This window comes from Asterias amurensis, chromosome 21 (genome assembly GCF_032118995.1).
Source record: "Asterias amurensis chromosome 21, ASM3211899v1".
Classification (NCBI taxonomy): Eukaryota; Metazoa; Echinodermata; class Asteroidea; order Forcipulatida; family Asteriidae; genus Asterias; species Asterias amurensis.
Window position 1 is genome coordinate 10,973,125 of NC_092668.1, and position 27,686 is coordinate 11,000,810.

General features: G+C 41.1%; 1 protein-coding gene across 2 annotated transcripts in view; it reads left to right on the forward strand.

The window, feature by feature from the left end:
* The window catches only part of LOC139952788 (extracellular matrix organizing protein FRAS1-like), a 167,253-nt gene that overhangs the window by 129,601 nt on the left and 9,966 nt on the right, over positions 1–27,686 (forward strand). For both annotated transcript variants that reach the window (XR_011787911.1, XM_071952003.1), the window contains exons 29-58: positions 624–802; positions 1,419–1,535; positions 1,781–1,885; positions 2,189–2,339; positions 2,894–3,154; positions 3,604–4,003; positions 4,452–4,617; positions 6,024–6,156; positions 6,767–6,957; positions 7,558–7,975; positions 8,467–8,658; positions 9,503–9,622; positions 10,205–10,509; positions 11,575–11,715; positions 12,524–12,760; positions 13,213–13,305; positions 13,863–14,013; positions 14,581–14,807; positions 15,798–16,056; positions 16,542–16,622; positions 17,390–17,559; positions 18,264–18,387; positions 18,902–19,113; positions 19,767–19,914; positions 20,453–20,658; positions 21,869–22,025; positions 22,580–22,780; positions 23,836–24,023; positions 24,716–24,799; positions 26,273–27,192. Coding sequence is in view for 1 of the 2 variants with exons in the window: in XM_071952003.1 (XP_071808104.1) it covers positions 624–802; positions 1,419–1,535; positions 1,781–1,885; positions 2,189–2,339; positions 2,894–3,154; positions 3,604–4,003; positions 4,452–4,617; positions 6,024–6,156; positions 6,767–6,957; positions 7,558–7,975; positions 8,467–8,658; positions 9,503–9,622; positions 10,205–10,509; positions 11,575–11,715; positions 12,524–12,760; positions 13,213–13,305; positions 13,863–14,013; positions 14,581–14,807; positions 15,798–16,056; positions 16,542–16,622; positions 17,390–17,559; positions 18,264–18,387; positions 18,902–19,113; positions 19,767–19,914; positions 20,453–20,658; positions 21,869–22,025; positions 22,580–22,780; positions 23,836–24,023; positions 24,716–24,799; positions 26,273–27,192 (6,337 nt within the window). In the remaining variant the exon portion in view is untranslated. The remainder of the gene's footprint in view (positions 1–623; positions 803–1,418; positions 1,536–1,780; positions 1,886–2,188; positions 2,340–2,893; positions 3,155–3,603; positions 4,004–4,451; positions 4,618–6,023; positions 6,157–6,766; positions 6,958–7,557; positions 7,976–8,466; positions 8,659–9,502; positions 9,623–10,204; positions 10,510–11,574; positions 11,716–12,523; positions 12,761–13,212; positions 13,306–13,862; positions 14,014–14,580; positions 14,808–15,797; positions 16,057–16,541; positions 16,623–17,389; positions 17,560–18,263; positions 18,388–18,901; positions 19,114–19,766; positions 19,915–20,452; positions 20,659–21,868; positions 22,026–22,579; positions 22,781–23,835; positions 24,024–24,715; positions 24,800–26,272; positions 27,193–27,686) is intronic.

A 27,686-nucleotide genomic window follows, 5' to 3' on the forward strand; every position in this document is an offset into this window, starting at 1 on the left:
ACAGCTTAATGTCCTATCCATTAGATGCAACAATATTGGTGTAGTGTCTTGCTAAAGGACACAAGTTTCATGACTGGTACTCGAACCCACACTCTGCTGTTCAGAAACACCAGAGCTTGAGTCCAGTTCTCTTAAAATACTAAGAATGGAAATGCTTGTTGTTACTTACTCTTCATTGATGCTTAACATTAGGGCCCAATTTCATAGAGCTGCTTAAGCACAAAATTTTGCTTAAGCAAAAACATCCATGCTTAGTAAAATCAGATTACCAGCTAAGACTCAACTCAATTGTTATGCTAAGTAAACAACAGCTAAATACCAGTCACAAGCAATTTATATGGCATTAATTTTTGCCAGTAACATGTGAGCTATTTTCGCGCTTAAGCAAATTTTTTGCTTAAGCAGCTCTATGAAATTTGCCCTAGGTGAGATTGTGATGGTTTTACCAGTCCCTGGTTCTGGTCTTCCTGTTGGATGGGAAGACATGGAGAATGGCTTCATGATGCAGCCATTAAAGCACTTTACACTTTGTTTTAGTTACAATACAAAATAAAACTTACTACTAACTAAGAATGGAAAGTTGTTTTGCTTGCTACTTACTCTCGTCTGCTTCTTAACACAAGGTGAGATTGTGATGGTTTTACCAGTCCCTGGTTCTGGCCTTCCCGTTGGATGGGAAGACATGCAGAATGGCTTCATGATGCAACCATTAAAGCACTTTGCTCAGGAGGATATAGACCAAGGCAGAGTCTACTACAGACACTCCGGGGGAGAAGTTACCAGCGATTACTTCATGTTTGAGGTAAATAGTGCAGAATAATAATACGAAACATGGAAACTTTTAAAGTGTTTTTTTTTCCTTCATTATTTTATGCAAGTCGCCTGACACACAAGCCCTGAAGGCAACTTTAAGGTGTGGGCTACAATTATGTTTTCCAGAGGCCGTTGCCACCTACTCCTGGGGCTGAAACAGGGTTACCCCTTGCACAGTCCATACGAATGTAAGCTTGGGTATCATCAATTCGAAGCCTAGCCGGTAGAGCAGAAAGCACTACCTCCCCAATTTTATGTAGCAGGTGTCTGCCGCCGAGTGGCACTCTTGCCGCTATTCTGCAAAAACAACCCAAAAAGTAAAAAGCAAACTCATGTAGCATCAAATGAGTAGAAAAATAGAGTTAACAAAGTGGCTCTTTGTGCATGTAGGATCTTGATCTGTTATCAAATGTGGCAAGTGAATTTGAAAGTTTCACAGTTTCAGGTGGGGAGTTCCAAAGCCTTGGTGCTGCACTCTGAAAACTTTTCTTCCCCGTGGATGATTCAACATCACTTAAAAGGGATGTGACTTTGAAAGAAACAAATCTTTTGGAAAATGAGAAATCAATTTGATTGTTTTGATGATCAATTTATTACCTTTATAGATTGCAGATACAGCAGACAACGTTTTGAGTGATCAAGCTTTTAACATTGAGGTGCTTCCAAGCAACGATGAACCACCGAAGTTAGTGACTGGACTTGTGGAACCTCTGACGCTATTGGTAGGTGTACCTTGATTTGGTTTGTATGTACGGTCATTAGGGCTTAGATTTGGAGGGAAGATCCACAAGACAACAGGGCTTGTAGCTCAAAATGTTTACTGGACATATGCATTTTATAACAAATGGTTACAAACGCTTTTCAAAGCCAAGGCAACGTGTTCCTTTAATTGTACAGCTATTGTTTTTCTTATGATCCACACCATCCAAAGCTTCAAGTTAATATGTTTTGACTTCTTTTCTTTCAGGTGTTGGAGGGCACAGTGACAGCAATCACCAATAACTACCTGGCCTACACAGATGTAGACAGTCCAGATCCGGATCTAGTGTACAACATCACTCGACCACTACCGGTAAGAAATCTCCCCTGTACTTTAAAAGCGAAACAACACCCTGTGACAATGCATGAAGTATTAACAATAATTTTGAGACCTCAAGTTCTAAATCTGAGGTCTCAAAACCAAATTCGTGGAAAATTACCTCTTTCTCGAAAACTATGGCACTTTAGAGGAAGCCGTTTCTCACAATGTTTTATACCATCAACCTCTCCACATTACTCGTCACTAAGAAAGGTTTTATGCTCATAATTATTTTGAATGATTACCAATAGTGTCCACTGCTTTTTGGTATTTTTCGGTTACCTTTTTTTCTTGTAGAATGGAGGAGGCAGTATTGAGTATGTCGACAGACCCTTTCAGGCACTGGACTTGTTTACGCAGGCTGACATCAACGCAGAGAAGATTGTATACCGCCCTCCTAATGTCAAACTGGGAGAGGATTCCCAGTCGTACATCTTCTATTTCACAGGTTAGTCTTAGCTGAGACGGGTTTAGATGAGATCATTTGTTGAGTCAAAGGCCGCACTAAACAATTTTTACATGCTGTGGTTTTTATTTTTTAATTTTTTTATTTAAGAAATATTTCTCAATTTAAAAGTCATGACGGCCACTTTAAAGAGGTACATCACTAATGTTCCCCTCTGAGCAATGTTACATGCCTGTTTGTACCACTATCTCCTTATTTTATCTAGCAGACTAACACAACTATTTTGTTTTATTGTTTAAGACGAGTATGCCAAGTTTTTGAAGCAAGACATAAGACATAATAAACTTAATTACTCTTCATAATTTACATGGCTCGCATGCGTTTAAAAACACTGCAATTAAAAAAAAAAAAAAAAAAAAATTGCAAATATACAAATATTGCACAAAAAACAACGCAGAAGGATTTAAAAATCCATATCTTTGTATAGATAAAACACCTTGTGGGCTGCACCCTTGCATAAAATGAAGTATTTCTAATAAAGGTAGAACAACAAATTTTTTGCAATAATTTTATCCTTTCTGTTTTGTGTCCAACAGTTACTGACAGTGTTCCAGGCGGCAACCTAGTCGGTCCCAAACAGTTCACCATCTTCATCCTCCCTAATAACAATGCCCCGCCCATCTTTGGGAATCCGTACCCGACCCTGGAGGTCTCTCGCGGTGGCCTGAAGCATCTGCGCGGTTTACTGACCGATATTACAGACGTGGACACCCCTGTGGAAGACTTGTTGTATTCCATTACTGGTGCTCCAGAGTATGGGAATATAGTGAAGAATGGATTCCACCAAATCAGAGTGGGTAAGTTTTTGGAGAGTCTGAGGTATCTTGGAGGGGCACAGGTAGTTGCTGTTAAGGATCCCTTGGTTACCAGAAACAACAAGACAACTGTTTTTAAAATCTTGTTTTATTCCTGAGTGGATCTCTTTTGAGGTACATAACGTTTCACAAAACAAAAAAACAAGAACTCAAGCACAGTAAGGATGGACATTTGCACTGTGGTCACTTTAAAACTTATGACTTATTCAAAGAATTTTTGGTTGAGCAAAGAAAAATTTGGAAGACATGATTTGGACCAACAAACTCCAAATTTCGTTATTTGAATGTAACCCAGTCAGTTTGTCTTGCAGTTTATCACTTGACTTAATATTCAAAGTGCGCAAAGCTTGACTTCCAAAGAAATCTTGAATTGAAAAGAAGTAGCAGATATTTCTTATTTTTTATTTTTTGTTTCACGTTTTCCTTCTCAGGTGATGAGTTCACTTACTCCGATCTTTTCAACAACAAATTCCACTACATCCACGACAACTCGCAGACCGAGCACGATAGTTTCGAGGTCTCCGTCACCGACGGTACCCACACCGCCAACATCATCGTAGCCGTCGTCGTCACGTACACAGACACCAAGATTCCCTACGTGCGTCCAGGGTCGACACTCTCGCTCCTTGTTCCTGAGAACAACATCGTGACGGTGACTCGAGACGAGTTATCGTTCGAGGATGATGACTCGATTGACTCGGAGATCATGCTGACGTTGGATACGCTGCCTCGGAGTGGGAGGCTGCAGAAACGTATCGCTGGAAACTTCTTCCAGGACATCCCTCGTGGCGGGTCTTTCGTTCAGACGGCTATGAATGACTATGATATCAGGTAATAAGGAGATTCACACCAGACGAAGAAACTCAAGGATGAGAATATTTAGGGCATTTAGGGTTCCATGGCTGAGCGTTCAAGTGCTGGCCCAGTTTCATAGCTCTTCTTACCGCCGAGTTCTGTGCTTACGATCACTATTCTCTGTTTCCTGTGCAAGCGCGAATATCTGCGCTAGCATAGGCATACGCACATGCTCGAGCAAAAATTCCATGCTAAACCCTTAAAATTTTCTTATTGTCTTTACAATAATATTGCTAACTGCTGATTTCAAATCACATTTTGGCTTCAAGATGATAATCAATTGAAATGAAATACCATCACTTCAACATACCTCCCATTCCCGTTTGATAATGTATGCCCATGTAAAGATCTACATTTGTTTAACATCACAAAAAGGACATTCATTGACACCTAAACAATTTTGTCTGATTTTCCTCCGATGCAGATATGTTGCCGAAGGAGAAATAGGCAGCCAGGCCATCACAGATCTACTGTTCTTTAATGTGACTGACGCTAGCGGTAACATGCTGGTAAAGCAGGTTTTCACTGTGACTGTTACACCTGTTAACGATCAACCTCCATCTGTTACAATTCGTGGTGACGGCATTAAGGTAAGAAGGCAGGCAGTGTTTGGTCTAATAGATGTTAAATTTGCATTGGGGATAAAGAATATTAATTTTGTTTTTTTACCCATACACCGATGTGTGTTAGCACTGTATACTCAGTACTTTCCCGAGTCCTGTGAAAAAAAATATCACAGGCATGTTACTCGGGTGGGATTCGAACCCACGACCCTTGCAATTCTAGAGCAGTGTCTTACCAACTAGACTACCGAGGTTGCCCGGCAGCTAAAGGCAGTTCGAATCCTATGTTTTGGCAGCGGGTACCGCAACGATATAATAGATGTTAAATTTGCATCGGGGATAAAGAATATTAATTTTGTTTTTTTACCCATACACCGATGTGTGTTAGCACTGTATACTCAGTACTTTCCCGAGTCCTGTGAAAAAATATCACAGGCATGTTACTCGGGAGGGATTCGAACCAACGACCCTTGCAATTCTAGAGCAGTGTCTTACCAACTAGACTACCGAGGTTGCCTGGCAGCTAGAGGCAGTTCGAATCCTATGTTTTGGCAGCGGGTACCGCAACGATATAATAGATGTTAAATTTGCATCAGTGTTTGGTCTGTCTGTGAAAGGCATGTGCTACAAACGGACCCGGTCTGTGTGCACAAGTACATCCAAATGACGCCCGGCCGCATTACATCTAGCACGTCCGTAGTCCGTACGATCCAGGTATGGCGAATCGTGGAAGTGTCGTGGCTGAGCGGTTAAGAGCACCAAATTCAAACTCTGGCGTTTCTGATCAGCAGAGTGTGGGTTCGAATCCCCAGCCGTGACACTTGTTGCCTTAAGCAAGACACTTAACCATTGCTTCGTCCTTCGGATGGGACGTTAAGCCATTGGCCCCATGTGTTGTGTAACGTATGTAAAAGAACCCAGTGCACCCTTATAAGGTGCTAAATAATGGGGTCTCAAAATTCATTACTGCAATAACTACCATTCTGAAAGTTTGTATATATAGTTTGCGCATTGAGTACCTTGTTTGGTAGATACTGGCGCTATATAAGACTTCGATATTATTATTATTATCATTATTATTCTTTTTGTAGTCATTCCTCTCGATTTAAGTACGTTGCCATTCCATCTAGTTGCAGAACGGGATAGTTGCCTTGAAATTTTCGAGCTGGCTCCAAGTTCTGGAGCACCACTTTCAATCAAACCCGTCCACTCCGTTTGCACGAAGTTTGGGCACGTTCGGCTACATTTTTTTCCAGAATGTAATGAGAACGAGGACGGTGTGCTTGGGGCTTTACAAAGCTAGGAGAACAAAAATTCTTTAAAGAAAATACCATATTGACACACCAAGAATCACAAAAACTTTTTCACAGTGGCTTCATTTCCACACCAATAAATATGCAGATGTTTTAATGTTATACCTAATTTGTACACAGTTGGTGGAAGGAGCGCGGGAACTAATCTCAACTGCTGATATAAGAGCCACTGATCTTGACACCAGACTAAACCAGCTCATGGTCATTATTGATGCAGGGCCGAGTTTTGGTTTCCTGGAGAACATCAAAACAGGTATGGCATAGAAGTGTGTAAATAATATTATATCACCCCTTACCAATATTATGCCTTTTCATTGGTTTAGAGCACGTCACATGATATGTCTTAATTTTACTAGACAACGGCCGTGTGATAGTGCATCGGTTTGCCGTGCGCTAGTCCGAAGACTATCACACGGCGTGCAGTACCCAAACACCGTTGCGTGTACGAGGATGATAAATTGATATTCTGTAACCATTTGGGAATACATGACACTACATGCATGCAGCACAGTAAAAGTTTCGCAATCTGCATTCGCGTCGTCTGTGGATAGTAGCATTCATGTATGTAACTTAGAAATGTTTGGGGTGTTATAAAACAAATATCGACTGCTTTTACTCATACAATGGTTAAAACTATGACTCCCTCGGTGATCCCCCAAATGTTCCATTTCCTCTCGGCTTCGCCTCGGGAAAATTGAATGCTCCGGGGAACACCTCGGGAGTCACAGTTTTAACCATAGCAGTGAAGCAGTCAATATTTGTATACTAGCTGCAGCATTGTAGCACTTTCTTTTACAGAACTAACGTAAACTGTATGCAGGTAAACTCAGGCAACTCGTGCAATTTTCTTTCATCCAAAACAGCTATTGGCTCTGAGCAACCCAACGTTGACATTCCCATAACGATCTTCCGGGTAAAAGACTTGATCGATAACACCATTTACTATGTGCAGAGTGTGCATAGAAACATTGAGCCTACCCAAGATGGCTTCCTTTTCCATGTGTCTGACGGGGAGAATGAGTCTCCACAGTATCGCTTCAACATCTCCATTAAGGTGAGAGAATGACAATGACAATGACAGTGTCAATGACTGTGACAATTGCATTACCAGAGAAAATTACAATGACAGTTACAAATACATTACCAGAGAAATTGTCAATGACAGTGATGATTACATCGCTGGAGTAAGTGTCAATGGCAGTGACAGTTGATGTCACAAATTTGCACCGCATAATTCACAAGAGACCTCTTGCTCAGCATTTGAAGCAAAAAACAGACTTGTGACGTCAAATTCACTTTGCATTCACAGGAAGTATGAACCAGGCTGACTCATCTGTTGCCCCAATTTGAAATAAGCAAATGAGCACAGCCACAATCATGGGTACACTTTTTGTTACAAAGACACCAAATAAACAGCAGATAAACAGTGAGATTTTGTATTTGACAAACCCAAGCACTTATTCATCATTGACAGCTAGTTGAGTTCAGCTACTGTTAATTGATATATATAATAATAAAATTGAGATGTACACATAAAATGGATTTAAAAAAATGTGAAGCCATGATTGTGGCGGTGAACACATGTGTTCGAAGATGAAAGGTACATAGAAATTAAGTTAAGATGTTTAACTCTTCAGTTTCTTAAACTTCTCAGCTTGTTAATGATGAAGAGCCAATGCTGATAACGGACACCCTCTATCTACCCGAGAATGATGGCATCGTAATCAGCAATGTCTCCCTCTACGCCAGTGACCTCGACAGCTCAGCCGACGACCTTCTCTTCACCATCACCGAGTACCCAAACTGCGGCACGCTGCGCCGGCGTGAGTTTGTCGAAGACCCGCTCCACTTTGGTCGCATCTTGACCGTCGGGGACACGTTCTCGTGGCGTGACGTCCTGGAGGAGTTGGTCGTTTACATTCACGATGGATCGGAGGTGAAGACGGACACGTTTAGCGTGTCGCTTACGGATGGACTGTACACGGTCTTGGGTTCGGTGCCTGTCCATATTGGATTGATTAACGACGAGACGCCTAGGGTTGCTGCCAATAGAGGGCTTCAGGTTCAGATCGGTAAGCAAGAGTTCAACATATTATTGTACTTCTGTTGTTTCCGTGCGGAATAAAATACTTCTTTGATGTATTTGGAAGGGATCTGAAAATAACACCTTTATTTTGAACCTGAATTTTTTTATTTTTGCTAACTGTGAATGAAGATGAATGTTATATCAGTTTTCAAGTTTTTAAGAAAAAGGTGAAAACCACAGAGCAACGTTTTTTGGAGAGCCGTTTCCCTGACATTGTTTTACTCATTTATCAAAAACTACAGCACCTCAGTAAGTTAATCTTTCTTCCACCATTATTTTTAAACTATGTACAGTAAGTTTGATGTAAATCTGTGGACGTTTGTGTTTTGTGCCGTTAAAAAAAAGGTACCCAAACCCTTCAATCAGTAAGACAAAACAGTAGACAGTAACGAAAAGTAAACCTTGCATACCATATCAAGTTTTTATAAAAGCAAGTTTGTTTTAATGTTTCTCTTTTTGTTTGCGTTCTCACTACAGGTTCCACGACGCCAATCACCAATATTGAACTGCGAGCAGAGGATGTCGACTCCCAGAACATGGAGTTGATTTATTCGGTGACCTCTGACCCCACCGTGGGTCAACTCCAGTTTCTAAGGAATGGTCAGAGTGTAGTCTGGCTCCGGGTCAACGGAGAGATGTCTAGCTTCACGCAGAGTGATATCGATAATGGTATGTCAATTATTTGTTTGTTTGTTTGTTTGTATAGATGATCTTAGGGGATGTCATGGCCGAGTGGTTAACAGCATCAAATTCAAGTTCTGATGCTTAAGTCTTTGAAGTGTGGGTTCGAATCCCTGTCATGGCACTTGTGTCCTAGAGCAAGTTGCTTTACTATAATTGTTTCTCTTCACCCAGGGGTAGAAATGGGTACCTGTGGGGATAGAGGTTGATATGGTGTATAAAAAGCCACTAACGCCAAACCGTAGCTCAGGGCTGTATACTCCCCAGGGAGCTGAGAAAGATTAAAGGGATGTTATTGTCCCAATGAACAGGGCACGAATGTAAAGTGCAGTAAGCATTGTTTTGTTGTATCCGCTACTTTAATATCAGATTGGAAAAATTGATCGGTTTGAAATCCCACAGTTTATAGCTTTAAAGGCAGTGGACACTATTAGTAATAACTCAAAATAATTGTTAGCATAAAAACTTACTTGGTAACGAGCAATGGAGAGCCGTCAGGGATATACAACATTGTGATGACGGCTCCTTCTGAAGTAATGTAGTTTTTTATTAAGAAGTTATTTTCCAAGAATTTGATTTAGAGACCTCGGAATTAGAATTTGAGGTCTCAAAATCAAGCATATGAGAGCTCACAACTTTGTGTTACAAGGGTGTTTTTTTCTTTAATTTTTTATCTCGCAACTGCACGACCAATTGTGTTCAAATTTTCACAGGTTTGTTATTTTATGCATATGTTGAGATACACCAAGTGAGAAGACTGGTCTTTGACAATTATCAAAGGTGTCCAGTGTCTTTTAAGGTACTAACTATTGATGTTCTTTTAATATCTCAGGTTACATCCAGTATGTCCATGACGCTAGAGAGGCTGCAGGTACCGTTGTCTTCAAGTTCACACTCTCAGACCCTGAGGGAAATGGGCTGATTGATCAGTCCTTCCTCATCACTGTGCTTGGTAAGTTTGATGCCCGCGCTGCGAGTCGGTAAGGTTCCGACATAAAGGTGTTGCACCCAGTATGACGTTAAGGCTGGGTCACACCAAGTAAGTTCTCAGTAACATTCGTACTCGTCCTGAAAAAAAATCGTAAAATGAGTTTGGTCTGGCTAGAATGAGTTGGGTCTGTCTGTGAACGGGATTATAGTACTATTACAGACTCGGTCTATTGTGCACACGTACATGTACATCCAAATGACGTCCGACCGCACCACAGCTAGCAAATCCCTAGTACGGTCCAAGTTTGGCATCTCCATTCGTATAACATCTTTTTTGATTTCGTTACCACCCGGTCTATTGCAGAACTGGATGGTCGGCCATTATTTTTGAGCAGACTCTGAAGCACCATCATGATCAGACCCATCAGAGCCCTTCGATGAAGTTTGTGAACAGACTGTGTCAAATGTTGCTACAACGTCTACTCCGTTTGCACACAGTTTAAGCCCATTTACCAAATGTAGCTACATTTTTTCCAGAGTGAGTGAGATCGAGTTCAGTGTTACGGGGTATTAAGCTGCAAATATCTTGTTTTGATCATTTCAGAGGACCGAGTACCTCCCCAGGTCCTAGCCAACCATGGTCTGACCCTAGCAGAAGGTGCGTCCAAGTCCATCACCACCGACATCCTCTCCTTCACCGACGTGGACAGCATCCCAGGCAACCTCATCTACTCAATCTCAAACGGACCGACCTACGGCCAGCTGGAGTTCACCGATAACCCTGATGCTCCCATCACTGAGTTCACTCAGTCGGACCTGGCAGCCAAGACTGTGAAGTACGTGCATACCAGTGACACAGAGGCCACTATGGATAGCTTTACGTTCACTGTGGATGATGGAACCAACCAAGTAAGTCCATTGTATTATTTGGTGTTACCCATAGACCAATGTGTGTAAAGCACTGCAGATACAACCATGTGTAATTCTCTTTTTTTTTTTTTTGGGGGGGGGGGGGGGGTTAAAGCTGTTGCTGTCCCTCGACTCATCTTGTCTTTAGGAGAGTTAATAATTAACCCCCCAAAAATCCCATTAAGGACCTCCACCATATGTACTGGTAAAAAGCCCCCCCCCCCCCCCCAAATGTTCAAATACCATGGTGTGTCGTGGCCAAGTGGTCTGGTTCCATGGACCCAAGCTCTGGTGTTGTCAGCAGCAGTGTGTGGGTTTGAATAGACTGTGCAAGTCTCGCACGTAGCGAAAACGAGAACTTAATTCGATAAGAAGTATATTTTTGCACAAAACCAAATTGTATTGAAATTGTTATTTGTTAAAAAATTCTTAAAGATTATTATTTTTAACGTACTTTTTGTATAATTATTATTTTAATTCGTGTACATAATAATTGTTTTGTTTAAATTAACGTAAATATTATACATTTATCGGGACGAGGATCGCTGTTCGACATCGACCTGGATGGTTTTTCTAACAAACCCCGTTTGTGAATCACGTCCAATTGGTGCGATCATCACATAGGTTCAGCGATAATGGGAACGATAATTGGGTAATACTCTTAATTGTTTAGAGTAAACCGGAAACTGGAGGTCAAGTTTTTTTCTTTAGTTTTCTTCGTTAATTTGTTGAATTGATTTTACTTTTCTGTTTTTAATCACTTATTTTTACATTCCCAAGAACATATTCACTTTTTAGAGTCATAACTTATGTTAAACTAAAATTATTGACAGAACAAAATCTCCCCAACGTAAAACTCCATTAGGTTGGGACCACAATGGTCCCGGAAGTTCAATTTCTCGCGAGACTTGCACAGTCTATTTCGGTCATGACACTTGTGCCCTTGAGCATTGCTCAATCGCATCATAATTGCATTGTGAAAAAAAAAAAGGAAAAAAAAAAAACATTGTTATGTAAACAAGAAGATGTGCATTTGTATTAACAATGTGACATTGTCTTCAACAGATTACGCAGACGTTCTACATTACCCTGACGCCGGTGGATGACTCACTCCCTCTAGTGACCAACTTTGGCATGCGGGTCCAGGAAGGCGTCCGCAAAGCTATCACAGAGTTTGAGCTCAAGGCCCAGGACATGGACACACCGGTGAGATATAAATCCACTTCAAACTTATGTCATTATTTATAGCTGCTTTAGTAATGGGGCTCAATTTCATAGCGCTGCTAAGCGGCTGATTGTTTGCTTACTGTGTAATTTCTATTTCATAGCGCTGCTAACCGTAAGCACACGAAAAGGCATGCTAACCTTCCGGTGCTTACCGCACGAAAATAAATGACGTTACAATGCAAATCCACTGTAAACATGCAACATGGCCGCCCAATATCTGCTAACCTGTGAAATACGTTAAGGCTTAAGCAAATTTTTCTGCTTCAGTAAGCAGGCAAATTTGCTTACTGTTGAGCAGCGTTATGAACCTGGGCCCTGGTGATGGGATTTGAATCAGGGCTTGATTTAACAAAGCCTTGAGCTTCATGAAATGAAATGTCAGTATTAAGCCCGGTTCATACTTCCTGCGAATGCGAATGCGAAGCGAATCTTGACGTCACAAATTCGCAACGAACATTCGCAGCGGTTGAACTCTGCGAAAGGAGGGTGTGACGTCAAATTCACGTCAAATTCGCTTCGCATTCACATTCGCTGGAAGTATGAGCCGGGCTTTACCATAGTGATTTGTAGTGTGACATTAAACTTTGCTTAGCAACTTTGATTGATTTGCAGTTTAAGCCATTGGACACTTTCAGAACAGATAAAAAGTTAACAGAACCAGGGTCCTAGAGGTATAAGACGAGGCAAGACACTACTACACCAACTTGACTATAGGGGGAAAGGTTAGAATTATACATAAATCCAGTCTTCTAAATTCGTAACTGGGATCGATTGCTTTATACTACAGGCTGATTCTATCATGTTTACCATCTTCGAACCGCCTCGCCACGGCACCATTGATGAAGTACGACGAGGGCCAACCCTAACCTTCACTATGACAGACCTGTATGAGAACCGCATCAGCTATAACCATGATGGCAGTAACACACTGGAGGATAGCTTCTTGTTCACTGTGTCGGACGGCACCAATGCACTGTTCATGGTAGAGCAAGGGACGGAACTGAGTACCACTTCAGCACCCCAGGTAGGAATTAGTGCCCAATCAGGGATAGGAAGAGATCTTTCCTACAAAATGCTGTTTGAATTGGTGGCTACAGTTATGACTACTCCTTAGCAAAAGTCGTAGCTGTAGTCGTAGCTACCAAGCATTAGGGCCAAACATTGATTGACATATATTGACACCCCAATATAGTCGATTAAGGAACAAGGGTACTACATAAGCACCCAAGGTAGGAATTAGGTCCCAATCATGTATAAGAAGAGTTCGCTCTCCAGAAAAAGGTAGTTTTAAGCAAAGTTTTGAATGAGATAATTCCATTCCCAAGGTGCAGTGATACCAGAACTTTGTTTTATGTGCAGCAAATTGATGTTACTTTGAGTTGATCAAACAATTTTTAATTGAATTGAACTACCATTTTAGAAATGTTCATTCCATATTTGACCATCTTCTTCTGTTTTGAATGTTATCTTCTACAGCGATTTGACATCACTATTCTTCCCGTTGATGACGGCACACCAAGAATCATCACCAATCTGGGACTGTCCTACTTGGAGTACCTTGATGACACGGTCAGTGAAAAGAGATGAGAATTTTCTGAATTCAGACTTTTTGTATGGTTGCGTGGTGAAAGAGTCGCCATTACTGGAGTTCGCTCCATGCACAAGCTAGTACACAGGGTCAATACACGTGAATTCCGGACGAGACGCAAACTTGATTTTTCCAGATCAAATTCTAAAACCATTTAGAATGCTTCCAGATTGTACAACAGGGCTTTTAAAACCGACTAAACACCTGTAAGAAAACAATTTGGGTTTGAGCAAAGGAAAATTGACTAGAGCAGGATTCACACCAATTACTTTCAGATTGTTGTGCCAGCGCTCTACTAACTGAGCTTCATGGCCCTATATTGGTGATCTCTCTTGACAAAATGGGGAGACCGCCAGCATAGGTCTAGATAGCTCAGTCGGTAGAGCGCCGACATGGTTAATCTGGAGGTTGGTGGTTCAAATCCTACCATATTAAATTTTCTAGGTTCAACTGCGAATCATTTACCCACTTCATTGTTGTTTGTTTTTAAACTCTGTGTCCATAATTAAGGATAGTTTTTCTTGCATTTCTTGTTCAGGCCATGGGAGTGATTACTAGTAAGATGCTAGTAACGATGGATGCAGACACTACGGATAATCTCTTAGTCTATACCATCACCTCAGAGCCTGAGCACGGCATTCTGGAATCCACCTTGTCACCAGGAACACCAATCACTGTCTTTACACAAGGTAAGCACGATTTACATTTTGAGTGATTGTCAGCAAGATTATGAGAAATATTAAAGGCACTGCAGCCGATTTCACGAAATGCTAGGATTCATCCTGTTTCGAGTCAGGACGAGTAACCCGTCCTAACTTTGGGTTCAATTTTCCTAACGTCTATGGATACCGTAACTGAACTCAACCTAAGTCCTAAGATTAATCCTAAGATAGGAAGACTTTGGTGAAATCGACGGCTGCACACCTATATGTCAGAGACAAGTATTCTCACTTGGTGACAAAAAATGGGTGAAAATTTTGACTTAATTGGTCATCGAAATTGCAAGAGAATAATGAAAGGAAAAACACCCTTGTTGCACAAATGTGTGTGCTTTTAGATGTCTAAAAAAGGCTCCAGGCATGAAATCTTTTAATGTTTGAGTGGAAGTTACCTCTTTCTCATAAACTATGTTCCTTCAGAGGGAGTCGTTTCTTAAAATGTTTGATACTATCAACAGCTCTCCGTTGCACATTACCAAGTAAGTTTTTATGCTACTAGATATTTTGCGTAATTATTTTGTCTGGTTCCCTTTACAGAGGACATCAACAACGGCCTGATCCGTTACATCCTGAACTACGGTGCAGAGCCAGAGCTAGGAGACAGGTTTGTCTTCGATGTAGCCGACAGTAAACCCAACACGGTGTTAGACACGGTGTTCCGTATCCGCTGGTCCTTGATTCACTTTCAAAAGGGGTCGTACAACATCAGCGAGAAAGCTGGGGTGATCAGTGTCCCAGTGACACGCAGTGGAAATCTCAATCAGGTAAGGTTTAAGAAATGTATGAATTCCTTGGATTGGTTTGGCTCAATTTCTGATTGCTTGACTTAACGTGGCTTTGTGGCTTTGTAAAGTAAAATAAAGTAAAGTTTGGCCCAAGCCAATATGGCTCATCAGGTCTGCGTTTATATTTGATTTCCTTGGCATTGAACTGAGAATATTTCTACTCCCCTGGACAGGATGCCAGTCAATCGCAGGTTACTCCCCAGCTCTCACCGGTATATCATTTGTACTCCTGGGTGGAGAGTAGCAGTTATGATAAAGTGTCTTGCTTGATGACACAAGTGTCGCTCCTGGCCAGGCCAGGTTTTAAACCCACATTCTGTAAATTATATTGTATTGTATTGTATTATGTTTTATTCCAAACTGGAACACACCCCATAACCCTGGGGAGGGTAACAATATTATAAAAACAAAATACATTATAGAACGTGAGTGCACCGCTCTAGACTGCTAGGCCGTGACACCCCATTACAAAGAGCACTGTCATAAAGAGGTTCTGCTTGTAAAGAATACATTCTGAAGTGCTGAATCTCTTTTGTGCTTTGTGTGTGTCTTGTCTCTGTCAAAGTCCCTGTTATAAAGTGACAATTTGGCCACTCCCAATGATCACGTTATAAAGAGAGTCAAATGTATTTGTAAAAGTTTCACGAATTTGTCATGAATGTTAACATCTGTCAAATCCTATCCCTAGAGATGAGACCACTCGAAGAACTCTTTTGTCAACTTTGTCCAATTATAGACGATGTGACCTCTGACGTCACTCGAAAACCATAACATGATTTGCGCGCATATCGCCGGGCAAAACCTTTGTGTTTTGGCAGCCAGCTAGAAAGTGTATGCAATCTTACCATGACTAAGCGTCTTTTTGCCTGGCGAAACATGACGTATACAGTGTTTTGTCAACAGAGGGCGGTTTGAGTGTAAACATAGGTCACATCGTCTATACTCTTTGTATTTGTCTCCATCTTGCAGTATGCCATAGTGCTGTGCAGCACTGAGCATGGCTCAGCCACCTCCAGCGGCAATCAACCCGGCCAGAATGACTACCAAGAACAATCGGTCCAGATCCAGTTTGAAGAGAGAGAAGAAACCAAGATATGTACCATCTTCCTGAACGACGACACGCTGTACGAAGGACCAGAGGACTTCATCGTTGAGCTTAGTATGCCTGCGTACGCGTTGCTAGGCGACCCGTCGGCTGCCTTGGTTACCGTCATGGACGATGAAGATGGTATGTTAGATCTAGAGTGTTTTATTTCTGTCTATTGAACAGGCCTGTAATTACAGGGAAGCCACAGAGGTCATGACCTCCGTTGTCTTGGTCTTGGTGCCCCTTCAAGGGCGTTTTTTATTTCCTTATTCTCTCGCAACTTCAACGACCAATAAAGTTCAACTTTCCACAGATGAGTTCAAATTTCCACAGATTTCTTATTTTGTGCATATGATGGGATACACATACTGGTCTTTGACAATTACCAAAGGTGTCCAGGGGTGGATTTCACAAAGAGTTAAGACTAGTCTTATCTCGCATTAGGACGAGTTCTAACTTAGTATTAGCCACACGTTTTGTATATCCCCAGGGCTAAGTTAGGACTCTGTGAAATCTACCCCATCGCTTTAAGGCTGCCACTTCCCAGGATGTGATCACTGGCCACATGTCTGTTGTTTTTTAAATGAAATAAGTAATTTTTAAACATCTTTATTTGATTTCCACAGAACCGAGCATTGAGTTTGATGAGCTGATCTTCCACGTCAATGAAAGCTCAGGATTCATCTTTGCGCCAGTCTCGAGGAAAGGTAGGTCAAAATCACCCGGCTCTCTTATCTGCTCTCTGAAAAGTTTGTCATCAACAAAATAACTCACTCCTCGGCTGTGATATAAATGTGAATCATGAAAAGTCCCCCTGAATCCATTAAGCAGAAGTAGCAGTTTGCCCGATTTCCTACCTATCCCTAAGTAGTAGTTATTAAGCAAGATAATTCTTTTCAGAACTAATGTAGGTAGACTTTCAAATTCCCAAATAATAATAATAATAATAGTAGGTATTTGTAATGCGCCAAATCAATCTTTACAGATGTTCAAGGCGCAAGCAGAGACAATGTAAACACAACAATACATGTATATACAATGTATCCAGTGAATGCTAAACAAACAATAATAATAGCACCATTTAAAAACAACAACAATGGGAAGAAATCAGAGGAGAGAAACCACGACCAGACCTGCAGCATTGAGCCAAAAGAAAGTCCCGCCAAAGCCGGTCTCTCTATGACAAGAACGTGCAGGCCAAGCCGAGCGTTACCGGGCACACACTAAAACATAATATGAAAAGATCAAAAAAGCAAAGTAACATTTAGGGAAAACATACAAATCTACTCCATAGCTGTAGAATAAATATCACACTGATGAGAAATATCAGACTTTTATCTGATTTCAGAAATTTTTATGTCTGGTAACAAAATCAAAGTAGACACACACACCTAGTATTCCCAGAAATTTTATTTTATGTTTTCAAGATTAGAGTACATGTATAACATAAATGCACTGCTCTTTCCCCATGTAGGCGACTCCAGTCGTAGTGTGTCCGCAGTGTGCTTCACTATACCTGGAACTGCTACCGGTAGCAGCTTGACCGGTCTGGAGTCAGGGTCAGACTATAAGACCAGAGGAATGGCTAGCGAGTTCAGAGTGGTCTTCCCTGCTGGAGTCAACAAGGCCTCATGTGATGTCAAGGTTTGTTAGCAACATTCAAAAATATGATTTCTTGAAGCGTTTCTGGCCAGATAAAGATCTTCAGCTCATGAACTGCCTGTTATGTCGGTCTAGAATTTGTCCTCACTTTCTGGTAGCCATGGAAACCGTAATGCAGTTTTGTATGTTCTTGTCTGATGCAGTAACCACTTATGACCTATGTATGCCCGGTCACAGTTTTGTTTTGTCCTTTCCCTTATCACACAACAGCGTCTCTCCTTTAATAGGTATTACTTTTGCATATAAAAAACATGAAACCAAGATCGTCAAGATCAGGGAAGAAGCAACAGTTTGTCAAAAAAAAAATTCTCTCAAAAATCTTTTCAAAGTGTAGGGTAATATATAACATTGTTTTCTCACTTGTCTCGAATATGAGTGTTCCAATCAATAAAACATTTATTTCCACATTCACATCACATGGAGGCATCATCCTAAAAGCCGAGGCTTGTGGCGGATGTGCCCGTTACAAGATTACAGAACAAAACAGGAATACAGCACTAAATAGACAAATAAATAAATACATCCCGTTTTCACATTCCGTGGTTTCAAAAATGGCCTGAGCCTGTATATAGCCAACAGTTTCTCGGTGGTTCAGCTTCTGTTTCTTAAACTCCTGGTCTAAACTCCTGTTCTTCCATCCCTTTAGATTTTCTCACTTTTTGTTGAAACGCCTGGCTTTATTTCAGATTATTGATGATGCTATGTTTGAGGCGGAGGAGGAGTTTGAGGTTGCCTTGGCGATGCCGTCACTATGGAGTAAACTGGGCAAGAAATCTCGAGCTACTGTTATCATTGATGGACCAAATGATGGTATGTCTTACAAGCGTTCAAACTAAAAAAAATTATTTATTAACTAACTTATCTGTTCGGCAGGAAAATTCTGTGAGATATTGGAACAGCTTTTTCCCTCCTACTGCTGCACTTTGGAGCTCCTACCAGTATTTTGTTTTCCGGCTTCATACAATTTTTCCCATTGAGGAATGTGAACAAGTACCTTCTTTCCCTTCAAATTTTCTTCATTATCTTTAGCCTTCACCTAAGACGGGCCGGGCAATCTTATTGTATCAAATACAAACCTGGGCTCTACTATTAAAAACCTTGCACAATTTTCGGCATGTAAACACATTGTCCTTTTTTTAAATTATCTTAACAACCCAAATCAGCAGTTTTCTTGAACATGACTTCATTCCCGAGTGAAATGTTTCACAGAAAAAAATGGTTCCAATAAGAGTTTTGTAATCTGTCAAATTAAACAATGGTGTTTTTTATCAACAAAAAGTGCAACTTTCCAACCTTCAAAATTTTGAAATCTTTTTTTACACAGAGTCTGTCGTCTCTCTGAGTCGCAACACGTACATCTTCAACGAGAATGCCGGCACTGTAGAGATTGAGGTGACGAGGCACGGCAGTGATCTCTCTCATACCTCCATGGTATGGTGCTCCGTTAAGCCCAACACCCCACCCTCTGCGGCACCGGGGGCAGACTTTGTGCCAAGTACCAGCCAGCTCACATTCGGACCACAGCAAACTGTCGAGGTTAGTAGAGTAGTGTCTCTCATATTTGTTGCACAGGCTGTATACTCTCCACAGGGAGCTGAGATGGTTTAAGGAATGAACTAAATGGCCCAGTGACCAGGAGCAATAATGTTGGCAGCGCTTTGAGAAGCCATTTGGGTGTGAAAAGCGTTATATAAAAACTGATTATTATTATAAAAAACTTTCTTGTTCACATATAGTGTTAGGCAGTTTTTTATTGTGAAGCTGATGCATGAAGATCCCAAGCTGTAAAAGATAACTGTCATCGACTTTAAGTGTTTTGTGTTTATGAAATAAAGGATTGCTGTGAGCCCGGTAATCAGCATGGTTGATAATTCTAAGTGCTTATTGTACTCTGTTCTCAACCTTTGATTCCTTGTAGGTGTGTCATGTGACGATCGTTGACGACACAGCGAGTCCCCAGATGGAAGGGAATGAGACATTTATTGTGTACCTTAGAGTAATTGATTTTGTTTCATGCTTGTTGTACTCTGTTCTTAACCTTTCATTCCTTGTAGGTGTGTCGCGTGCCGATTGTTCACAACACAGCGAGTCCACAGATGGAAGGGAATGAGACGTTTATTGTGTACCTTAGAGAAATTGGTTTTGTTTCATGCTTATTGTACTCTGTTCTCAACCTTTCATTCCTACAGGTATGTCGTGTGACGATCGTTGACGACACAGCGAGTCCACAGATGGAAGGGAATGAGACATTTATTGTGTACCTCAGCTCAGCCATGGGGTCTGGACTATCCACACCATCAGAAGCTCTTGTTGTCATCAATGACACAGTAGATGATAGTAAGTCACACACATTCAATATACAATTGCCTTGTTTTAGTTTTGTTGTCTTCACTTTTCATCAGCTAATTTCAGCTTATTTAACTGTATAAAGTTATTCAATAACAAGATTAATGTAAAATGCAGTATGGTTTCAGTTTTATAAATTGCCCCTATGCTTCAATGAACAGTTAAAAAAAAAAAAAATAAGATTTTTTTTTTTTAAACAGTCAAGTATATAGGATTTGAGGCATCGCATGGTGAGGTACAGTTTTAATATATATTTGGTTTGCGGTAACACCATGTGTGTATCTACTGGCCAGGTAGAGTTTTTTTTTTCTATTTATATGAATCACAACTTAACAATCCTGAAGACAAGCATCGCTACTGTTCGAAACGTAGAAACCAGCTTTCAGATCCAACACTCCCTCAAAAGAGATTTAATACATGGTTTTACCCGCAAGTTTACTCTTTATTTTTAACTATTTCTCACTTCATGATCCTTTATTTCTAGTCCAAATTTTGACCTATCTCTGTACTTTCCTTCTCTTTAACCCAGTACCCACAATGCAGTTCTCGTTCCGTGACGTGAAGGTTGAAGAGCACCAGGGGTTGGTTCACATCCCCATCGTGCGTAGCGGTGATCTGTCTTTTGAGTCATCGGTACGTTGCTTCACACGGCAACGGAGCGCCTCCGTTATGATGGACTATGATGAGAGACGGAATACCGATGAATTCAGGATTATATTCGCCCCTGGGGAGAAGGTTGGTATCACACATTATTCCTACCATGTTAACCCTATCTTGTCCTATCAGTACCTTGTCATTATCCCATGTTAACCCACTTTATCCTTTTTTTTCCCCATCTTTACCCTATCTTTAACCGAATTCATACAATCTTTGCCCCATCTTTACTCCACCTTTATTCCATCTCTACCCTACCTTCATCCCCATTTTTATGCTACCTTTATCCTGTCTTAACCTTATCTTTATTCCATCTTTACCTATCTTTATTCCGTCTTTACCCTCCCATCTTTACCCCACCTTTACCCTAGTTTCATCCCCTCTTAATCCCATCTTCACCCCATCTTTATTCCATCTTCAACCCTATCTTGACCCCATCTTCACCCTATCTTGACCCCATCTTCACCCTATCTTTATCCCATCTTCACCCCATCTTTATCCATCTTCAACCCTATCTTGACCCCATCTTCACCCTATCTTTATCCCATCTTCACCCCATCTTTATTCCATCTTCAACCCTATCTTGACCCCATCTGCACCCTATCTTTATCTCATCTTTACCCCATCTTTACCCTATCTTTACCCCATCTTTACCCCATCTTTATCCCATCTTTATCCCATCTACACCGTACCTTTATCCAATCTTCACCCTACATGTACCTTTACCCTATCTTGGAAGTGTCGTGGCCGAGCGGTTAAGAGCACCGAATTCAAACTCTGGTGTTTCTGATCAGCAGAGTGTGGGTTTGAATCCCCAGCAGTGACACTTGTATTCTTAAGCAAGACACTTAACCATTGCTTCGCCCTTCGGATGGGACGTAAAGCCGTTGGTCCCATGTGTTGTGTAACGCATGTAAAAGAACCTAGTGCACTTATCGAAAAGAGAAGGGGTTCGCCCCGGTGTTCCTGGCTGTGGCTGCTGTTTGCTCCGTAGCACCCGGTAAACTCTTATAAGGTGCTAAATAATTGGGTCTCAAAATTCATCACTGCAATTACCTATCTTTCTGAAAGTTTGTATATACTCAGCGCCTTGAGTACCTTGTTTGGTAGATACGTGCGTTATATAAGACTTCAATATTATTATTATTATTATATCTTCACCCTATCTTTATCTCATCCTTATCCTGTCTTCATCCACCCTTCTCCTTTTTAAAAAAAATCTTATCTTTATCCTTTAATGCCTGAAAGTGACACCTTCCCTTAATAATAATGAAATCTTCTTCCTGTGTAGGCTAAGAACTGCACAGTGGGTATAGTAGATGACCAGACGTATGAATCAGATGAGCATTTCGTTGTGCGTCTTGGAGATCCGATCGGTAGCGATTATTGCCACGCTCAGGTCGGCAAGAATGATTCCACCACCATCACTATCCTAGACACTCAAGATGGTGAGTGTACATGTTATTTTTCAACTCTGCGTGTATAGACTGTGCAAGTCTTGCATATATCTAATTATTTTCAGACTATTTTATATATGACTTTGGGTCAAACAATGAAAGATTTGCTAGAGTGGGACTCGAACCAACGACCTCGAAATGAATGTTCCGGCGCTCAACCAACTGAGCTATCTAGCCCTGTGTTGGCAGTCTGTCTATTATTAGTATCTTTGTACGACGGCCAGTCAGAAGCCATACAACTGTCTGGAATCACACTTAAATTACGATACAACCTGGGAAGTGGCAGCAAGGGGATCACCTCAAAGTTAATGTTAGTAATATGTAAAAAATACTGTACAGCTTTTTGAGACTTTTATATAAGACGCTACATCAAAAATAAATTATTATTATTATTATAATTATTATTATTATTATTATTATTATTATTATTATTATTATTATTATTATTATTATTATTATTATTATTATTATTATTATTATTATTATTATTATTATTATTATTATTATTATTATTATTAACTAACGCGACTGTTTTATCCTCCTAGCTCCAACCATACAGTTTGAGAAGGTAGCGTACAGCATCCGTGAACCCAACGATCCCGAAGAAATGTCCGTGGTTACCATAACCGTCATCAGAACCGGTGACCAGAATAGGACAACCAGAGTACGCACGAGTACCAGGGATGGCTCGGCCAAATCGGGAGTTGACTACGAGGCGTATTTTAAGATCATTCGATTCCAACCAGGTATGTCGGGAAATTTTAATGCTGAAATGTTTGTGGTGATTCGGCAACTAGTGTTTTAATTGGTTGTAGATTTTACTTGAATGGCTTCGTTTGAAAGACTCTTTAAGGCAGGCAAGTGATTCAATTTTTTTGAAAGAGGTAAATGGGTCACCAAAGGGAGAAAGAGATATAATAGATGTTAAATTTGCATCGGGGATAAAGAATATTAATTTTGGTTTTTTACCCATACACCGATGTGTGTTAGCACTGTATACTCAGCACTTTCCAGAGTCCTGTGAAAAAATATCACAGGCATGTTACTCGGTTGGGATTCGAACCCACGACCCTTGCATTTCTAGAGCAGTGTCTTACCAACTAGACTACCGAGAAAGAGATTGTCCACATTGCGTCCAAACCTGTAGGTTTGTATTTTTTAAAAGTTTCTTTGTGTCTAGAATAAGAGGGGAACCCAGGCGACCAGGCGATTTTTCATGAACTTTCACAATTGCCAAATCTAATTTCTGTTGACCCTTTGGTGAACAGATAGATTTTTAGAAATGCAAAAAAAAAAACATGTTCAACCTTATTTTTTTCTCAAAATTGTTCAACAGCACTCCCTGTTGAACATCACACCAAACGAAAGCTCAACAATCGCTCTAAACAACCAAATGAGGGCGGTATATATGGGGGTTGTAGTGTTTAAGTGATGACTGTTTATAAAAGTCCAATTTGATGTGTTGTTGGAGGTCGCTAGCGACCGCCTTGTGCACCAAAGGGTTAAGGGTCGAAACTTGAGGCCAGTGAAACAAATGTTTGCTTCTTGTTTGAAATACAATAGCTGTGTCTTAAGGCCCGATCCCACTGCAGCGATAACGAGAACGATAACGATGCAAAGAGAACGCGTTCCATTGGCTGACTGAGCATGTGTGTATTTTGCGTGGAGCAATTCAACCAATACAAATCGTCCTCTGTGCGTCGTGATCGTTATCGTTCTCGTTATCGCTGCAGTGTGACTCGGCCTTAACTCTTGATTTCCATTCGTTAATTTTGACTCCATGTTCTTCCTGTTTGTGTAGGTGTTCGATCCGTTGACATAGAGATACAGATCATGTATAATAAAGACATGGAATGGCACGAGACATTCACCGTGGTGCTCGGCCCTGACGACCCAGTCAACGCCCTCCTTGGATCCATCACCACGGCAACGGTAACCATCATTGATGAGGAGGCGGCCGGTAGCGTGGTCCTCCCATCTATTCCATTAGTAAGTCAATCAAGGTTTCAAGATTGTGCTCAATCTTTGCAAAATTTCAGCAGCCGGTTTTACGAAACACTAGGATTAATCCTGTCTCAAGTTTAGGAGGAGTAACTCGTCCTAACTTAGGATGGGTTCAATGCGTCCTAACTTAGGATGGGTTCAATGCGTCCTAAAGTCTATATACGGAACTTAAGTGGCCTAAGTCCTAAGATTAACCTTAAGTTAGGAAGAGTTTGGTGAAATTGACGGCTGGTCTCTTGAAACTTGCTCACAGAAGAGTTGAGAGTGTTTTTTGTCTATACCGTCAATGAGCAAACCTTCATTTTCTTATGTTTATATCATTTGTTTATGCCCAGCATTCTAGTGCACTGGACCAAGTTCTGTTGTTGTCAGCATGTACATGTATGGGTTTGAATCCGGTCATGACACTTATCCCTTTGCTTCGTAAAAAGTTTGAAATGTAATGCACGCTGCTCTACCAACTAGGCTCCTAGTGGATGATACCCATTCCTACATCCTTAAACATAAACACGTAGTTACAAGGGCAAAACATCATCTAGGAATATATAGCATTACTTTACTTTCATTAATCACATACTTGTGTTACACAGTGTAAGAAAAACGATCTCTTGGTAAGCTTGTGCGCTTGTACTTGGGTGAACTCTTACAGTAATGCTATTAATCTTTTCTATTTTCAGGTGGTATCGTTGATGGATTATGATGATATAGCAGATAGACTAGACAGAGATCCATCACCGGGTTATCCACTCATCTGTGTTACAGTAAGTAGTTCTGTTCCACGTCATCAGCTTTATAGATCCTAGATATAAACAAAACGTCAATTTCTTCTAAATTTCTTCTAAATTTGTTTAATTTAAATATTAATTTGTTCATTTAATATGGATTTAATTGTTATGTCAGTGCAAAAGTGTTGTATCTCCTAATATAGCACTTAAGTTAAAGCCGGTTCATACTTTCTGCGAATGCAATGCGAATTTTGATGTCACATGTCTGTTTTCACAGCGAATGTTTCGCAGGAGTTTAGGACAAGTCAACTGATGCGAATTATTCATTGCGAATTTGTGACATCAAAATTTGTATCGCATTCGCATTCACAGGAAGTAAGACCCGGGCTTTATGCATGAGTTTGAAACTGTTGTATCTCGTTTGAAATAAGTATGCGTCTAGATACAACAATAAGATGACGCATAAATTTATTTTTGAAGATCAGAATGTTTATTCTCTAGGTTTTTACCATTTTTCAAATTGCTTACTAACAATATGTAATGCCAACTTTGTTTGCAAACGATTATCCTTGGAAACAGATGTTCATGACAAGGTAAGATTGATGGTGGAGGCAACATTTGTTCAGGTCATAAGATTTTAATGAGTAGAATTGGGGACTTTGGTGGGGTGCTAGGTGGCAGCAGACTTACTAAGGTAAATCCATTGTTTTTGGTAATGTGTGCATGTTCCATAGAGTTATATATAAGAACTAGAGGGCGCACGAGTGATGCTTCGTGCACAAACGCCACAGGACCGCAAGATGACAAGCGCGTCATTCTGTACGCGCGTTGAATATGAAATACACGTTTGAGATTATTGTTTATTGAACGCTCACGCGATGCTGTTTGTTCAACTTACAAAATGGCCGCACAAACACACGCTGTGAGATAGCTGTTTTGTCAACTTAGAAAATGGCCGCCTTTGCACATGCCGGGGCGCGTATATCGGCCAGTGCGCCCTCTAGTTCTTATATATAACTCTATGGCATGTTCAGAACTACGAAACAATGCAAGTGTACCTGGTAAGTCTGCTGCCACCTAGAGTTCAAATGTCTCCCATTGTCTTTGTGTCATTTTGGTGTAAGTCTGTTCTTATTTTATTGTTGCATGTTTGGAATCATGAGTTGGTTTGTGATTTCTCAAGATTTTTTTCCGGAATTTAGGACAACTCGGCCCAATCCACAAAGCATGAAGATTATTTTGCCTAAAATGTTTTTTGTTATAATTGTCATCTTAGTGGTTGTAACTTGTAAATTTGTCAGTGTTTACCAGAGCTAAAGCTTAGGCGTGTCCAAATTGGTAGCTACAACTACGGCTAGGTTTCCGCGTCATAGTATAGTACATCCTTAGCAACAACCTTATCAACAGTCATACCTGTAGCTGTAGTCACCAAATTGCATATAGCCACAATTAATATTCTTTCAAACCATCTTTTAATTTTGTTTGATTGGATTTATATATTTATTACAGCCTTGTGATCCTCACTATCCGGATTATTCAATGACACGTGAATTCTGCGCAGAGTCCGGTATCAACAATTCAAATATCCACTACAACTGGGAAGTTGCCATGCCGACCGACGCAGAAGGCTCCAGAGCTCCCTTTGAACGAATCGTCGACTTCACGCCTTTCACCAACCCCAACGAGAAGGTCCTAGACAGCCTCTACTTCAGTCGACGCTTCCACATCAGGTGCATCGCTCAACCGTACGACAAGAGCGGACGACCGGGGGTGCCACTTCGAAGTAACATCGTCGTCATCGGAACGGATAACGGCATCTGCCACACCCCGGTCACGGCAGGCGTGTCGCGCGGATTCCAGGCGCAGTCCTTCATCGCAAACCTACGTTACATCGACGAGACGGACGACGCTCACCCGAATACCCTCCACGTGTCTGTGGAGATCCCACACCAAGACGGTATGTTACCAGCTATCTCGACGGTCCCCTTACATAACATCCGCCTCCTGCTAACGGAACCAGTGTACCGTCAACAACACATCTGCTCCAATCTGATCAACAACCCAAGCTGGGGCGGCCTGACCGACTACAGCTTCCTGCAACCCGCCGATCTAGACAGCTTCGTCATCAGTCCCGGTAACAACTACCCGTACCAGTTCGATCCGGAACTCCGCAGCACGAAGGCTCTCAATCTTTACCAACATCTGAACCTCAAGAGTTGTACCTGGACCTTTGACGCTTATTACCACATGACTGAGCTGATTGACCTGTGCGGGGGCGCTGTTACCACGGACTTCCAGGTGCGAGATACGGATGAGAGTTACCTTACCGTGACGGTACCCTTGTATGTGTCATACCTCTATGTTACCGCTCCAACTGGATGGGGCGCTTTGGATCACAGGACGGAAATGGAATTCTCATTCTTCTACAAGTAAGTTACAATTTACTTGTGTTGCGTCATTGTTAAATTTTAGTCTGAAAGCTTACTAATAGACCGATCCATTAAGCTCCGCCCCATTGCGTATTGACCAATATTGTCACAATGCAATAAAGGTCCGACATGCGTGCCCGTATGCTTGGCGCGCGCGGCAGAGTTGTGCAGAAAGGCATTGGAGAGCCCCTCGTGTTCTTGCTCACACGTGCGTCGTGGGCCGAGCCTACTGGATCGGTCTATTGTTAAGCTCATACTTTAAAAAAAAAATTGTGAAATATTGCTCTCTGAAATGAAGCCATACTGTTTTTTTAAAATGGCAACAACTGCCCCAAATTAATGTGCACAAAACCCACCACGAAACAGAAGTCTTGCGATCACTTTCACAAACCAAAACCAGCAGTTACGGTTTTCAGGTATGGTTTTTCTGGAATATGACTTCATTTACACAAATGTATGAAGGAAATATACAGTATTGGTGGTCTCCCTATGAG